Raw genomic sequence first — 17,135 nt, 5'->3', positions numbered from 1 at the left:
TATAGGAATATACTTGTGTACCTGTTTCCTCCAGCATCTTCACAAGGTCCTTTGCTGTTGTTCTGGGATTGATGTGCACTTTTCGCACCAAAGTACGTTCATCTCTAGGAGACAGAACGCGTCTCCTTCCTGAGCGGTATGACGGCTGCGTGGTCCCATGGTGTTTATACTTGCGTACTATTGTTTGTACAGATGAACGTGGTACCTTCAGGCGTTTGGAAATTGCTCCCAAGGATGAACCAGACTTGTGGAGGTCTACAATTCTTTTTTCTGAGGTCTTGGCTGATTTCTTTTGATTTTCCCATGATGTCAAGCAAAGAGGCACTGAGTTTGAAGGTAGGCCTTGAAATACATCCACAGGTCCACCTCCAATTGACTCAAATGATGTCAATTAGCCTATCAGAAGCTTCTAAAGCAATGACATCATTTTCTGGAATTTTCCAAGCTGTTTAAAGGCACAACTTAGTGTATGTAAACTTCTGACCCACTGGAATTGTGATACAAGTGAAATAATCTGTCTGTAAACAATTGTTTGAAAAATTACTTGTGTCATGCACAAAGTAGATGTCCTAACTGACTTGCCAAAACGATAGTTTATTAACAAGAAATGTGTGGAGTGGTTGAAAAACTAGTTTTAATGACTCCAACCTAAATGTATGTAAACTTCCGACTTCAACTGTATATATATATCAACATCCAGCCCAATATCATTGTGAATTGACTTAGAAGTTCTTTCAAAGAGAAAGCCCGCTAAAATGGTGATTAAATGCATCAATGATAAATATAATTTAAACGTGTATCTCATCATGGTATACAGTCGTGGTCAAAAGTTTTGAGAATAACACAAGTATTGGTCTTCACTTAGTTTGCTGCTTCAGTGTTTTTAGATATTTTTGTCAGATGTTACTATGGTATACTGAAGTATAATTACAACCATTCCATAAGTGTCAAAGGCTTTTATTGACAATTACATTAAGTTTATGCAAAGAGTCAATATTTGCAGTGTTGACCCTTCTTTTTCAAGACCTCTGCAATCCGCCCTGGCATTCTGTCAATTCACTTCTGGGCCACATCCTGACTGATGGCAGCCCATTCTTGCATAATCAATGCTTGGAGTTTCCTGGCCATGGACCCAAGGTCTGGGGAGTTTCCTGGCCATGGACCCAAAATGTAGATGGTTTGTTCCCCGAGCCACTTAGTTATCACTTTTGCCTTATGGCAAGGTGCTCCATCATGCTGGAAAAGGCATTGTTCGTCACCAAACTGTTCTTGGATGGTTGGGAGAAGTTGTTCTCGGAGGATGTGTTGGTACCATTCTTTATTCATGGCTGTGTTCTTAGGCAAAATTGTGAGTGAGCCCACTCCCTTGGCTGAGAAGCAACCCCACACATGAATGGTCTCAGGATATTTTACTGTTGGCATGACACAGGACTGATGGTAGCGCTCACCTTGTCTTCTCCGGACAAGCATTTTTCCGGATGCCCCAAACAATCGGAAAGGGGATTCATCAGAGAAAATGACTTTCCTCAGCAGTCCAATCCCTGTACCTTTTGCAGAATATCAGTCTGTCCCTGATGTTTTTTCTGGAGAGGTGGCTTCCTCGCTGCCCTTCTTAACACCAGGCCATTCTCCAAAAGTATTTGCCTCACTGTGCGTGCAGATGCACTCACACCTGCCTGCTGCCATTCCTGAGCAAGCTCTGCACTGGTGGTGCCCTGATCCCGCAGCTGAATCAACTTTAGGAGACAGTCCTGGCGCTTGCTGGACTTTCTTGGGCGCCCTGAAGCCTTCTTCACAACAATTGAACCTCTCTCCTTGAAGTTCTTGATGATCCGATAAATGGTTGATTTAGGTGCAATCTTACTAGCAGAAATATCCTTGCCTGTGAAGCCCTTTTTGTGCAAAGCAATGATGACGGCACGTGTTTCCTTGCAGGTAACCATGGTTAACAGAGGAAGAACAATGATTTCAAGCACCACCCTCCTTTTAAATCTTCCAGTCTGTTATTCTAACTCAATCAGCATGACAGAGTGATCTCCAGCCTTGTCCTCGTCAACACTCTCACCTGTGTTAACGAGAGAATCACTGACATGATGTCAGCGGGTCCTTTTGTGGCAGGACTGAAATGCAGTGTAAATGGTTTTTCGGGATTACGTTTATTTTCTAGGCAAACAGAGACTTTGCAATTAATCTGATCACTCTTCTTAACATTCTGGAGTATATGCAAATTGCCATCATAAAAACTGAGGCAGCAGACTTTGTGAAAATTAATATTTGTGTCATTCTCAAAACTTTTGACCACGACTGTATGGTGAAATAAGTACAGCCAGTTATAATTGTAATGGCTTAGTAGATAATAAGAAACGAGGATTAGTGTTTAATTGGTTAAAAGAGAAGGACTATAATTTATATTATTTACAGGAAACTCACTCAACAATTTAAGATTAAGTTGTGTGGAAAAAGGACTGGGGGGCAAAATATACCTCTCCCATGTGCAAAGACACTCACAAAGAGGTAATGATATTAATTAACAATAATTTTGATCCGAATGTCCAAATTGTCCAAACAGATCAGCAATGTAGATGGATTCTTGTAAATATGTTATTGGACCATATACAGATTCGGCTCATTAATCTATACGATCCAAATAATGATGATCCACGCTTCTTTGAACAAATATATAATAATTTATCAAGCCTACCAGCAATACAATACTCTATTATTATGGTGGGAGATTATAAAAAGGGTTTTAAAAACTCAGCATGCAGGTCGATCAAAGTGCTACTGTATGTCTCAGTGCGGCACTGCGATGTGGGCACATTCAGTGCCGGAAAATGAGCGAGAGACCGGCTGCTCATTTGTCTGGAGAACAACATACAGTGGGGGAAAAAAATATTTAGTCAGCCACCAATTGTGCAAGTTCTCCCACTTAAAAAGATGAGAGAGGCCTGTAATTTTCATCATAGGTACACGTCAACGATGACAGGCAAAATGAGAAAAAAAATCCAGAAAATCACATTGTAGGATTTTTTATGAATTTATTTGCAAATTATGGTGGAAAATTAGTATTTGGTCAATAACAAAAGTTTCTCAATACTTTGTTATATACCCTTTGTTGGCAATGACACAGGTCAAACGTTTTCTGTAAGTCTTCACAAGGTTTTCACACACTGTTGCTGGTATTTTGGCCCATTCCTCCATGCAGATCTCCTCTAGAGCAGTGATGTTTTGGGGCTGTCGCTGGGCAACACGGACTTTCAACTCCCTCCAAAGATTTTCTATGGGGTTGAGATCTGGAGACTGGCTAGGCCACTCCAGCACCTTGAAATGCTTCTTACGAAGCCACTCCTTCGTTGCCCGGGCGGTGTGTTTGGGATCATTGTCATGCTGAAAGACCCAGCCACGTTTCATCTTCAATGCCCTTGCTGATGGAAGGAGGTTTTCACTCAAAATCTCACGATACATGGCCCCATTCATTCTTTCCTTTACACGGATCAGTTGTCCTGGTCCCTTTGCAGAAAAACAGCCCCAAAGCATGATGTTTCCACCCCCATGCTTCACAGTAGGTATGGTGTTCTTTGGATGCAACTCAGCATTCTTTGTCCTCCAAACACGACGAGTTGAGTTTTTACCAAAAAGTTCTATTTTGGTTTCATCTGACCATATGACATTCTCCCAATCCTCTTCTGGATCATCCAAATGCACTCTAGCAAACTTCAGACGGGCCTGGACATGTACTGGCTTAAGCAGGGGGACACGTCTGGCACTGCAGGATTTGAGTCCCTGGCGGCGTAGTGTGTTACTGATGGTAGGCTTTGTTACTTTGGTCCCAGCTCTCTGCAGGTCATTCACTAGGTCCCCCCGTGTGGTTCTGGGATTTTTGCTCACCGTTCTTGTGATCATTTTGACCCCACGGGGTGAGATCTTGCGTGGAGCCCCAGATCGAGGGAGATTATCAGTGGTCTTGTATGTCTTCCATTTCCTAATAATTGCTCCCACAGTTGATTTCTTCAAACCAAGCTGCTTACCTATTGCAGATTCAGTCTTCCCAGCCTGGTGCAGGTCTACAATTTTGTTTCTGGTGTCCTTTGACAGCTCTTTGGTCTTGGCCATAGTGGAGTTTGGAGTGTGACTGTTTGAGGTTGTGGACAGGTGTCTTTTATACTGATAACAAGTTCAAACAGGTGCCATTAATACAGGTAATGAGTGGAGGACAGAGGAGCCTCTTAAGGAAGAAGTTACAGGTCTGTGAGAGCCAGAAATCTTGCTTGTTTGTAGGTGACCAAATACTTATTTTCCACCATAATTTGCAAATAAATTCATTAAAAATCCTACAATGTGATTTTCTGGATTTTTTATTCTCAATTTGTCTGTCATAGTTGACGTGTACCTATGATGAAAATTACAGGCCTCTCTCATCTTTTTAAGTGGGAGAACTTGCACAATTGGTGGCTGACTAAATACTTTTTTTCCCCACTGTATGTTTGGCCTTGAATACTTTCACTTTGGAATACAGTTCATGCACAAAAACACAATTTCCCTACAGTTTCACATTTAGATCTTTCAGATGCCCCAATATGAATATGTCCTCACCGAAAGCAAAGTCGCCCAGCCAGTCTGTGTCTTTCAACTTGGAGAAGTTGTCAGCTTTACATTACATTTTAGTCATTTAGCAGACTTTACCAACCGTATCAAGGAACATACCGATCTCTCAGTTCCCACACATTGATAAATACTTTTCCCAGGCTTAGCCAGCGCACATTTGAATGGTTCAACAAGTCCTGGTGCTCTGCCTCTGTGTCATTGAGCAGCTGAATGAACTGACGATGGTTAAGCCCCCTTGCCCGTATAAAGTTGACAAGTTTTACAACCACTTTGACAACATTTTCCAGCTTTAACACTCTTTTACACAGGGCTTCCTGATGAATAATACAGTGAAGAAATATCAATTCCTCCGAGTTAGGGCTTTCTTATTTTACTTTGTCTTGTAATCTTTTTAGTAGGCCAATGTTTTTACCGGTTAGATTTGGTGATCCATCTGTCATGACGTTTGTCAGTTTGCTCCACGGAAGATTCATTTTTTCCATGCAGGCAGACACCCTGTCATATAAGTCAGAGCCCCTGGTTGTTCCCATCATTGATTCCATCGCAAGAAGTTCCTCTGTTATTTCAAAGTTTTCATTTATTCCTCTGACAAAAATTTAAAGTTGAGCGGTGTCTCTGATGTCAGTACTCTACTCCAGTGCTATAGAAAAAGATTGAAGTCATCTGCTTTTTTCTTCAACTCAGAGATTAGCTCCTCACCTATCACTTCCACGCGCCTGTTGATGGTTCTGCGTGATAAGCTAATTTTCTCTAATTGGCTTTTACTCTCAGGACAAAGTATACTAGCAGTCTCCACCATACACTCTTTCACAAACTCCCCTTCAGCAAAAGGCTTGCTATGCTTTGCGATTTTATGTGCCACTACGTAGCTTGCCTTAGTTAAGGAGTCTTGAGTAGAGCACTGTTTAGTAAACGTATTTTGTTGGGCTTTTACAGTGCCTTGCAAAAGTATTCATCCCCCTTGGCGTTTTTCCAATTTTGTTGCATTACAACCTGTAATTTAAATTGATTTTTATTTGGATTTCATGTAATGGACATACACAAAATAGTCCAAATTGGTGAAGTGAAATGAAAAAAATGTATAACAAATAAATAACGGCAAAGTGGTGCTTGCATATCTATTCACCCCCTTGCTATGAAGCCCCTAAATAAGATCTGGTGCAAACAATTACCTTCAGAAGTCACATAATTAGTTAAATAAAGTCCACCTGTGTGCAATCTAAGTGTCACATGATCTGTCACATGATCTCAGTATATATACACCTGTTCTGAAAGGTCCAAGAGTCTGCAACACCACTAAGCAATGGGGACCACCAAGCAAGCGGCACCATGAAGACCAAGGAGCTCTCCAAACAGGTCAGGGACAAAGTTGTGGAGAAGTACAGATCAGGGTTGGGATATAAAAAAATATCAGAAACTTTGAACATCCCACGTAGCACCCTTAAATCCGTTATAAAAAAATGAAAGAATATGGCACCACAACAAACCTGCCAAGAGAGGGCCGCCCACCAAAACTCACGGACCAGGCAAGGAGGGCATTAATCAGAGAGGCAACAAAGAGACCAAAGATAACCCTGAAGGAGCTGCAAAGCTCCACAGCGGAGATTGGAGTATCTGTCCATAGGACCACTTTAATCTTACACTACACTCCACAGAGCTGGGCTTTACAGAAGAGTGGCCAGAAAAAAGCCATTGCTTCAAGAAAAAAATAAGCCAACACATTTGGTGTTCACCAAAAGGCATGTGGGAGACTCCCCAAACATATGGAAGAAGGTACTCTGGTCATATGAGATTAAAATTGAGCTTTTTGGCCAACAAGGAAAATGCTATGTCTGGCGCAAACCCAACACCTCTCATCACCCCGAGAACACCATCCCCACAGTGAAGCATGGTGGTGGCAGCATCATGCTGTGGGGATGTTTTTGATCGGCAGGGACTGGGAAACTAGTCAGAATTGAAGGAATGATGGATGGCGCTAAATACAGGGAAATTCTTGAGGGAAACCTGTTTCAGTCTTCCAGAGATTTGAGACTGGGACGGAGGTTCACCTTCCAGCAGGACAATGACCCTAAGCATACTGCTAAAGCAACACTTGAGTGGTTTAAGGGGAAACATTTAAATGTCTTGGAATGGCCTAGTCAAAGCCCAGACCTCAATCTAATTGAGAATCTGTGGTATGACTTAAAGATTGCTGTACACCAGCGGAACCCATCCAACTTGAAGGAGCTGGAGCAGTTTTGCCTTGAAGAATGACCAAAAATCCCAGTGACTAGATGTGCCAAGCTTATAGAATCATACCCCAAGAGACTTGCAGCTGTAATTGCTTCAAAAGGTGGCTCTACAAAGTATTGACTTTGGGGGGGTGAATAGTTATGCACGCTCAAGTTTTCAGTTTTTTTGTCTTATTTCTTGTATGTTTCACACAAATAAATATTTTGCATCTTCAAAGTGGTAGGCATGTTGTGTAAATCAAATGATACAAACCCCAATAAAATCCATTTTAATTCCTGGTTGTAAGGCAACAAAATAGGAAAAATGCGAAGGGGGTGAATACTTTCGCAAGCCACTGTAAGTTTGTGACATGTTTTGAGGCCTTCCTTGCCTTTTCCTGAGAGGACAGCTTGCTAGCGTAGTTAGCATGCTTGCTTGAAAAATGACGATTGAGATTATATTCCTTAAAAACAGCAACACTTTCTTGGCATATCAGACATACCGACTTATGTCCAATATTAGTAAAAAAGTATTTTGCTGTCCATTTTTCTTTAAACACATGACATTGAGTCCACTTTTCTCATTTTCACAGCACTAATTTTTCACGTCAAAAGTCGTCAAGCAATGAAGTGGCTATGATGACTGAGCGCATTCTGAATCGGACTGTAGGCCCAAATACAGAGCGTGCTGCCAGGATACAGCGCCATCTATTGGAGGTTGTTTGTATATCATTGAATGAGTAATTTTAGGCCAAAATTCGTAACTCAAATGTAATAATATTTAATACATTTAAAAAATGTCTCGCAGGCAGGATTGAAGTGCCCGGCGGGCCGGAAAAGGCCTGCGGGCCATTCTTTGCCCCCCCCCCCCCCCCCCTTGTACTAGATGTAGTTTGAAGAGAGCAGAGTTGGAGAGGCTTGCACTTTCTCTTGAGCTATTTTTATAGCCTACCTTTTAGGAGTGGGAAGACGGAGAAATATGGGTGATCAATATTTAGGCCTATTTCTAGGCAATGTAGTAAACTATAGCCTAATCATAGGCCTATTTAGGAAGTACATTTCCTTGGAAAGATAACTGTCCTGTGCTTCTCCGCCCATGTATACATAGGCTATAGCCTACTCTATTTAATTGAGATCACATGTGCACCTGATCTCGCAGGTATGGCTACTGAACTGGAGGCAGCAAGAATGATGACAGCGACACTTGCTACATTTTGCATAGTCCTATAGGATATAGCCTACTATAGGCCTATAGGATATAGCCTACCTTTTAGGAGGACGATTTGCAGGCAGAGACAAATAAATGGGTAATCCATACTTATTGAACATGAAAAGGTGCAACGCTTGCTCACCATAGTAGCCTAACCTATGTGCGCGTTGTGCCTTTTCCTTTTCAGTTTGCAGGATTACCACAGTTATAGGCAGCAAGCCAGAACCCAACCACATACTTGAATCCAGCCAGCACTAGGACCCACAGTAAACACAACAAAAGGCACAAAACTGGCCAGCATAACAACAGCAAGGAGAGAGCGGTGACTGACTCAACGCGATTAAATGCTGGGGCCCATAAAAACAGCAACGCAACGGAGGCCGTGTTAACAGTATGATAGCCAGGAGAGAAGCACATTGGAGGGGACTTAGTTTCCAGGACAGGCCGGTGGAAAGCTGGGATGGAGGCAAGCGCTACACTGGGCCACGGTAGAGTCAAGTAGGCTAAACCAAGTAGGCTAACCAAGTGGAGATCAAGTTTGGCAGTAGTCCAAAAACATCCAAGGCACAATGTCAAGTGGAAGGATGAAAGCAGCAGTAGGCAGGCGTCTGCGCAGATATTGCCCCAGTGGAGAGGAGCTTGCCCAGGTATATTACATTTACATTTTAGTCATTTAGCAGACGCTCTTATCCAGAGCGACTTACAGGAGCAATTAGGGTTAAGTGCCTTGCTCAGGGGCACATCGACAGATTTTTCACCTAGTCGGCTCGGGGATTAGAACCAGCGACCTTTCGGTTACTGGCACAACGCTCTTACCCACTAAGCTACCTGCCGTATATCCAAGTAGGCCTCAAAAGTTTCAGCAGACCTATTTTGTATGACTCCTTAAAGACTCTGTATGCAATATTGCACTATTGTCCAATGTGTTCACAGCCAAATGAAACAAAGGTAAAAGGAGACAAAATCCACAAAAAGCTTTTAGCTACAAACACTAATCAGAGAAAAAGACATGCTTGCCGCCATCTTGAAAAGAGGAGTGAGTGGTCTAGGTAATATGACTAGGAAAACACCTTTGCTGCTAGACAATTAATGAAAATGTATTTGAAAACCAATAGAACATGAGAGCGCATATGAGGCAGTCTTTATAAAATAATTGCCTCCATGTTTCTATGGTGGGATTTTGGCAATAGACTACTTTGAAGCAAGGTAAGACATGCCTCATAATATGAAGTAAAATGTCCAGGTTTCAAACAATTAAGGAACAGGAAAAATATGATAATGATACGCCTAACCGTCTTCTCATAGATGGAAAGTCTTTCCCAAAAACCTTTTCAATTAAATGTTAACTAGCTACAAATTAGCCTAATGCATCCCTGGCAGAATTATGTGATTATTTGCATCAATCCAGGTGCCTGCACATTTGAATTAAAGGGTAACTACACTAAAAAATCTGAATTTCTTAGGTTTTTCCCAGACCTCAAAAGTGGTCTCCTGATGTGGTTTAAGCATTGTTGTGAACATCCCATTTTGCACTCAGAAACCTGTGAATTTCTGACTCAGTTGACAGTCTCATTTATCTATTTCAATAATAGGCCTACTATTAGCCTACTTTCACAGTACAGCTTGGGTTGGCCTGACTGTGAAAGACCAATATGGGATTTATCATTTTAGGTCATTCAGAGTGTATGTTACACTTTGTCATATAATTTTTCACACAGGGTGCCTTTCCCTCGCCTGGTTGGCCGTTTGGAATTTTTGTCAAAATTTGAGTATACCCAATGCCAACAGCCGATAAACCCCACAGAAGAAGAGGCGGGGGTGACAATGCCGGTAGCTAGCTAGGACAGCGGTAGACATTGTCCTTCGCCCCCACCTGTCGGGCAGTGTTTTCCCGCAATTCTGTTGACGGCGAGGGCAGGTGTTCAGCAGGCGTTAGCGAAGGACACTGGGTGCTAGCTATCTAGTAGCTAGATAACTAGGCCTCCGGTACACAGTAGGCGAGATAGGTAGCTAGTTAGCTAACGATAGCTAGGACATCGGTAGACAGTGTCCATCGCCCCCACTTGTCAGGCACTGTTTTTCAGCAGTTCTGTTAATGACGGTGAGGGCAAGTGTTCGGCAAGCGGGAGCGAAGGACACTGTGTGCTAGCTAGCTAGCTAGCTAGTTAGTTAAGAGGATTCCGGTACACAGCAGGTGGGGGCGACACCGCTAGCTAGCTAAACAGTGTCCTTCACCCCCGAAAAGCTCAGATAATACTTTTGCCTTTTGACTCACATTTGAATCACATAGACAATCAGTGGAAATCCAGAATATCAAAAGTGTCCCACAAGCATGAAGATGGCATTCATGCAGGAACCAATGGGATGCGTTCCTGCAGCTGCAGGAATGCCCCAAATTGTGGGCCGCAGTCACACACTATTGGCAGGTTTGCATGGGCGGGAGTTTCGGCATTCCATGGTGACATCACCATGCTGCAAATTGGTTAATAGACCAATAACAAAGAGAATTCCAAAGCACTGCCAATAACAGCTAGTTTTCCCTCCCCACTCAGACAGTTCTAGCAAAAATTCTTGCTTGAGCAATTTTTCCCAATTGAATGGAACTATATTACAGTAAAGTACTTAATTGTTACCCAGAAATGATTTGATAGTTCTGCCCACAAATTTTCTATAGGATTGAGGTCAGGGCTTTGTGATGGCCACTCCGATACCTTGACTTTGTTGTCCTTAAGCCATTTTGCCACAACTTTGGAAGTATGCTTGGGGTCATTGTCCATTTTTCCTCCAAACATAATGATGGTCATTATGGCCAAACAGTTATATTTTTGTTCAATTTCTCCAAAAAGTCCATCTTTGTCCCCATGTGCAGTTGCAAACCGAAGTCTGGTTTTGGAGCAGTGGCTTCGTCCTTGCTGAGCGGCCTTTGAGGTTATGTCGATATAGGACTTGTTTTACTGTGGATATAAATACTTTTGTACCTGTTTCTTCCAGCATCTTCACAAGGTCATGTGCTGTTGTTCTGGGATTGATTTGCACTTTTCGCACCAAAGTACGTTCATCTCTAGGAGACAGAACGCGTCTCCTTCCTGAGCGGTATGACGGCTGCGTGGTCCCATGGTGTTTATACTTGCGTACTATTGTTTGTACAGATGAACGTGGTACCTTCAGGTGTTTGGAAATTGCTCCCAAGGATGAACCAGACTTGTGGAGGTCTACAATTTCTTTTCAGAGGTCTTGGCTGATTTATTTTGATTTTCCCATGATGTCAAGCAAAGAGGCACTGAGTTTCAAGGTAGGCCTTGAAATACATCCACAGGTCCACCTCCAATTGACTCAAATTATGTCAATTAGCCTATCAGAAGCTTCTAAAGCAATGACATCAATGCAATGGAATGGAATTGTGATACAGTGAATTATAAGTTAAATAATCTGTCTGTAAACAATTGTTGGAAAAATTACTTGTGTCAAGCACAAAGTAGATGTCCTAACCGACTTGCCAAAACTATAGTTTGTTAACAAGAAATTTGTGGCGTGGTTGAAAAACGAGTTTTAATGACTCCAACCTAAGTGTATGTAAACTTCCGACTTCAACTGTACACTTACCCTTGTTCACACTGCAGGTCTTAATGCTCAAATCAGTTTTGGTTTTCAAATCCATTTTGCAATACTGACTGTCCAAACAGCAAGTTACAAGTGACCAAATCGGATGTGCGTGTGTTCAGATAGCAGTCATTTGCTGACATGGCTATGCTAGTTGTCATAGTAATGACAGGTGTGCGCACAGTGGTGTAGGCTGATTGGTGGTGGTGCTTGTGCTTCCTATCACTCAGACGTTATGTAGCAAGATAGGGTGACATCAATGCCTGCTATGGACGTTTCCCAGTTGCTTTGAATGTTTAAAATCATAGTGTAAGAACACTAAGCCTCAAAAGGATAAGATGATCCAACTTAAGTTAGTTTGACAAGAACGTGGTAGCTTTCAGAGTAGCTAGCAAGCAACAAGATATGCCAAATAAGTCTATAAACCACTTGAGGGCAAATAAATCTGATTTGACCGTTCAGACTAGTTGCATGGCCAGGAATCAGATTTGTATCAGACTTCAAACCACCTACGAAGGTGGTTTGAAATATCAAATTCCATGTGGCTTTTGGCTGTTAAGATTCAAATCGGATACGAGTCACATTAGACTGCCAGTGTGAACAAGGCTTCAGACCATTCCTCCATACAGAATCTTTCCAGATCCTTTGTCTGCGCTTATGGAATGCCTTTAATTCAAACCATAGGTTGTCAATGGGATTCAAGTCTGGAGACTGAGATGGCCATTGCAAAATGTTGATTGTGTTCAATTAAACATTTTTGATTTGTGCTTGGGGTTATTGTCTTGCTGGAAGATTCACTTGTAGGCAAGTTTCAGCCTCCTGGCAGAGGCAACCATGTTTTGGGCTAAAATGTCCTGGGTATAGTTCATGATACCATTGACCTTAACAAGGGCCCCAGGACCAGTGGAAGCAAAACAGCCCCATAACAAAAGATCCACCACCATATTTTACAGTAGGTATGGGGTTATTTTCTGCATATGCATCCTTATTTCGACACCAAACCCATCAATGTTGTGCGTGGCAAAAGAACACAATTTTAATGTAATCTGACCATAGAATTGGTTTCAATCCAAGTGCCGTTTATCAAACTCCAGGAGTTTACATTTGTTGGATGACATGAAAATAGAGCTCTATGACCACATCCACACCAGCTGCCGAACCCCTAATAATAAACGCCAACAAATGTAATCGGGTTTCACCCAGCGTCACTGCTTGAACCCCTAATGATAAGTTGTTCATTCCAGAATTTTGATTGTATTACATCACTTTTTATTTCAATTTTGATAGTAGCACAATTTATCACAGTACAGATGGTGCAACAGAAAAACGGAGCTTCTTATGTCCGTTTCAGGTTTTTAAATAAACAGTGAGTGACACTGTAGTAAAATCATATCAGGATGGTCTTCAGGAAAACAACAAACATGATTCTGAGGTTAAGTCCCAAATGACACCCTATATAGTGCACTTCTTTTGACAGGGCCCATAAGCACTATAAAAACGGGAACAGGGTGCCATTTGGGATGCACCCTAATTCAGCATTTTGATTCCCAGACTTTCTAGGCCAGTTTAAGCAGCTCTGTAACCATTACACCCACCCCATCAAACACCTCGTGTATGGGAGCGTTACACATGAAGGCGGAGGTGGTGACCAGCTTGTTCTTTACGTCGATGTGGACCTCCCCCACGTTCTTATTCACGTGTTTACAGCCCAGCTCAGTCATGGCGGTCGCCGTCTGGGCATACGGCCATCTAGTGGTGGGAGGGAGGAGAGCAGCAGGGGTTAAAAACACACACTCTTATGTTCAAACAGAGACATATACACACGCACCGTCTCTCTCGCACACACACCACTGACACTGTAACCCACCTCTCACACTCCTTGTCCTGTCCCACAGTGATTTCACACCCTGGCAGAGCCCTAGCAGCTAGGACAGGGGAGATGCAGCACATAGCCAGGGGCTTGCCTACTCCGTGGAAACCCTTAATCAGCTCCTCTACCTGGGGCTGAACTGTGTACTCCTTCCCCTTCACAGCCCAGTCAGACAGGTTCTTAGCCACACCAAAACCACCTGCAGGACAACAGTTTGGTTGAGTTGAGCACAGTGTAGAGCAGTGGAAACTAGCCCTGGTCCTAGAGAGGTAAAAGGTGAGTAAGGATTGTGGTTGTATGCTGATGATAATGGAAGAATGATAGTGATGGAGTACATAATGATGAAGGAGTAACACTTACCTGGGATGACGAGGGCGTCGAAAGCGGTGATGTCCAGTTTGGTAAGGTCTGACACGTCACCGCGGGCGATGCGAGCGCTCTCCTGCAGGACGTTGCGTTTCTCCGCCGTGGGTTTCCCCTCGCAGTGGTTCACCACATGCATCTGATCCACGTTGGGGGCAAACATCTGGACCTGGGGTGATGAGGGGTTAGACAGTCAATACTGTACATCTGCACCTGCAGTACAGGACAGGCCAGGAGGAGATCCTCCATAGTAGTGTCCATGCTAATGAGATTGGAACCTGCATTCCCAACGACAAGCACTCTGAACAATCAGGGGGAAGACTACGATTAGAAGTAAAAGAAACAGTCATATAGAGACATATTGACAACATGTAAATCAATGCAAACTCTGCACCACTTCCTAGACTAGAGGAAGTCTGAAGTTGTCACAGGAATCTGACTATAGAGTGGGAATGTACAGTCAGAAGGATAGCGTGAGAAGCGAGAGTTTGAACTAAACGTGTAACGTTAAAAAGAGTCCTTACCTTAGCTCCAGCCCTGCTGAGGTGGACCAGCACAGCAGATGCCTCGTGGATCTCTGTCCCATCATAGACCCCACACCCTGACAGAACTACGGCTATACACTTCACCATGGCTCCTGCAACAGACAGACAATAATTATAGTATGGAGACAGTGATGCACAACAAGCAGTTAGATTAAACTGAATTCTAGACTGTACCCGTCACAAAGCACCTATTGTTTTCTCATCAATACACATCACATGGCATGTCAGGTAGTGCATCAGGTAGTGTCAGGTTATGTACACAACATTGTGTCCCAAATGGCACACTATTCCCAATATAGTGCACTACTTTTGATCAGAGCCCTGGTTAATAGTAGTGCACAACATAGGAAATAGGGTGCCATTTGGGACAACCAAGACAGGTGAGCATGAGGTGCGAATGACTTGCCAGCAGCAGAATCTATTAAACATTTAAAGGCCTGGGGCCTCATTTATCAACTGTGCATAAATTGCTTACTAAATTCTGCCCTATGTGAAGAGTCTAGGATTTTCATGTGCAACAAATTGGGATTTATCAAACTGTGGCAAGCAATATATACACGCATATCCATGTTGTGAGTGTTACAACCCCGCCCTCCAGTCACCTTTCATGGTAACAAAAACACACATTTGCTGTATGATTTAGAGATATTGGAACTGGGCCATGATAGTTTCTAAAAGAAAGCGCAATAGCACATTTGATCACATTTCTGTAGGGGTGTGGGCAGAATGTTTTAACCTATAGCGAGTGCCAAATGGAAAAACACTGGCCTCCTGAGTATCCCCACACCACTGTGTCTCTAAAGGACTGTGTCCAGGCAACACAACAATGCCTCTAGTCAACAACACCTGGTACAGGTAGAGAGAGCCAGGAGGGTAGAAAAGCTCAGATGTCCATTGTAGCTCAGTTGGTAGAACAGGCGCTTGCAACACCAGGGTTGTGGGTTCGATTCCCACGGGGGTCCATCATGACAAAAGTATGATCATGTATGCACTCATTATTGTAAGTCAGTCTAGATAAGAGCATCTGCTAAATTACGTAAATGTAGATAGGCCTACAACAGGTTAGGATAATTTATGCAGCAGGTTAGGAGAATTAGGTCAAGGGTTAGCTAAAATTGTCTAATAGGACTCGAACATATCTAGTTACAAGCAGGTCTGCCCAGACAACAGCCTTGGTTTCCACTATTGCCATGTTGCTAACGCAGCACGTGTAAAAGAAACGGAAACCCACAGAAAGTGGCCTGTTCTTCTGGCAAAACGTACCCGTCTCGTCGCAAGTCTTTAGCTAATTGACATGTTGACTTTTGGAATCTCCAACAGCAGAGATGAGTTCTAAAACTGCATAAAACCGTCGTCTCGGCTGTTAGATGTGAACTGGCCATAAAACTACAATGTTCACCTGGCATCACATATCCACAACTAAATACGCAGCTATTGAGTGACATAACCAACTCTAAATAAAACATTAACGCTAAACTGTTTACGTAGGCTACATAGATACAGTATTAATTGATAGACAACGTTATTCTCACCTTGTAATAGCGCGATGTTCTGTATCCGTCTTCCTGTTCAATAAAACTAGAACGCTGCTGTGTTTATATCCTCCTGCTGTGGCCCCTCCCATGGAGCTGTAGTGAGCTCATGGAGGCAGCTTTGAGTAATGCTGGGAGGGAAAAGGGAAACATGCCTTACTGCCCCTCTCTGTTAAATTTTTGTGCTCTGTTCAAAATCTGCTAAGTCACTCGACATCTCTCAGAATCAGACACTGGATGGATGGTGTCAGTGTGTCAATATTGATGGAGATACTGTATGTATACTGAACAAAAATATAAACGTAACATATAAAGTGTGGTCCTCTGTAGCTCAGCTGTTAGTGCACGGCGCTTGTAACGCCAGGGTAGTGGGTTCGATCCCCGGGACCACCCATACACAAAGATGTATGCACGCATGACTGTAAGTCGCTTTGGATAAAAGCGTCTGCTAAGTGGCATATTATAAGTGTTGGTTTCATGAGCTGAAATAAAAGATACCAGAAATTGTCTATGAGCACAAAAAGCTTATTTCTCTCAACTTTTGTGTACATATTTGTTTACATCGTTTTAGTGAGCATTTATCCTTTGCCAAGATAATCCATCCACCTGACAGGTATGGCATATCAAGAAGCTGATTAAACTGCATGATCATTACACAGGTGCACCTTGTGCTGGGGACAGTAAAAGGCCACTCTAAAATGTGCAGTTTTGTCACACAACAGGATGCTACAGATGTCTCAAGTTTTGAGGGAGTGTGCAATTGGCATGCTGAGTACAGGAATGTCCACCAGAGCTGTTGCCAGATAATTGAATGTTCATTTCTCTACCATAAGTCACCACCAACTTCGTTTTAGAGAATTTAGCAGTAGGTCCAACAGGCCTCGAAACCGCAGACCACGTGTAACCACGCCAGCCCAGGACCTCCACATCTGGCTTCTTCACCTAGGGGATCATCTGAGACCAGCCACCCGGACAGCTGATGAAACTGTGGGTTTGCACAACCGAATAATTTCTGTACAAACTGTCAGAAACCGTCTCAGGGAAGCTCATCTGCGTGCTCGTCGTCCAAACCAGGGTCTTGAACTGACTGCAGTTCGGCATCGTAACCAACTTCAGTGGGCAAATGCTTACCTTCGATGGCCACTGGCACACTGAAGAAGTGTGCTCTTCATGGATGAATCCACAGGCCACAATCCACAG

General features: G+C 43.0%; 1 protein-coding gene across 2 annotated transcripts; it reads right to left on the bottom strand.

Annotated features, from left to right (window-relative positions):
* Window positions 1–12,640: 12,640 nt before the first annotated feature.
* On the bottom strand, window positions 12,641–16,124 carry LOC311101850 (glutamine amidotransferase-like class 1 domain-containing protein 3, mitochondrial). Of its 2 annotated transcripts, none has more exons than XM_084143060.1 (5): window positions 15,936–16,124; window positions 14,383–14,495; window positions 13,856–14,027; window positions 13,493–13,694; window positions 12,641–13,374 (listed from the first exon to the last, which is right to left on the bottom strand). In XM_084143060.1, the coding sequence occupies exons 2-5, from the start codon at window positions 14,488–14,490 to the stop codon at window positions 13,182–13,184; spliced, it is 675 nt and encodes a 224-aa protein (XP_083999186.1). In that variant the 5' UTR covers window positions 14,491–14,495; window positions 15,936–16,124; the 3' UTR covers window positions 12,641–13,181. The 2 variants fall into 2 exon arrangements, with proteins under 2 accessions (XP_083999186.1, XP_083999187.1); XM_084143061.1 differs by having other exon boundaries at window positions 12,878–13,374; window positions 15,667–15,941.
* Window positions 16,125–17,135: the final 1,011 nt, after the last annotated feature.

Source organism: Coregonus lavaretus (genome assembly GCF_964263955.1).
Source record: "Coregonus lavaretus genome assembly, chromosome: 26".
Classification (NCBI taxonomy): domain Eukaryota; kingdom Metazoa; phylum Chordata; class Actinopteri; order Salmoniformes; family Salmonidae; genus Coregonus; species Coregonus lavaretus.
Note: the sequence above shows the minus strand (reverse complement) of the source record. Positions and strands in the feature narration are given on the sequence as shown.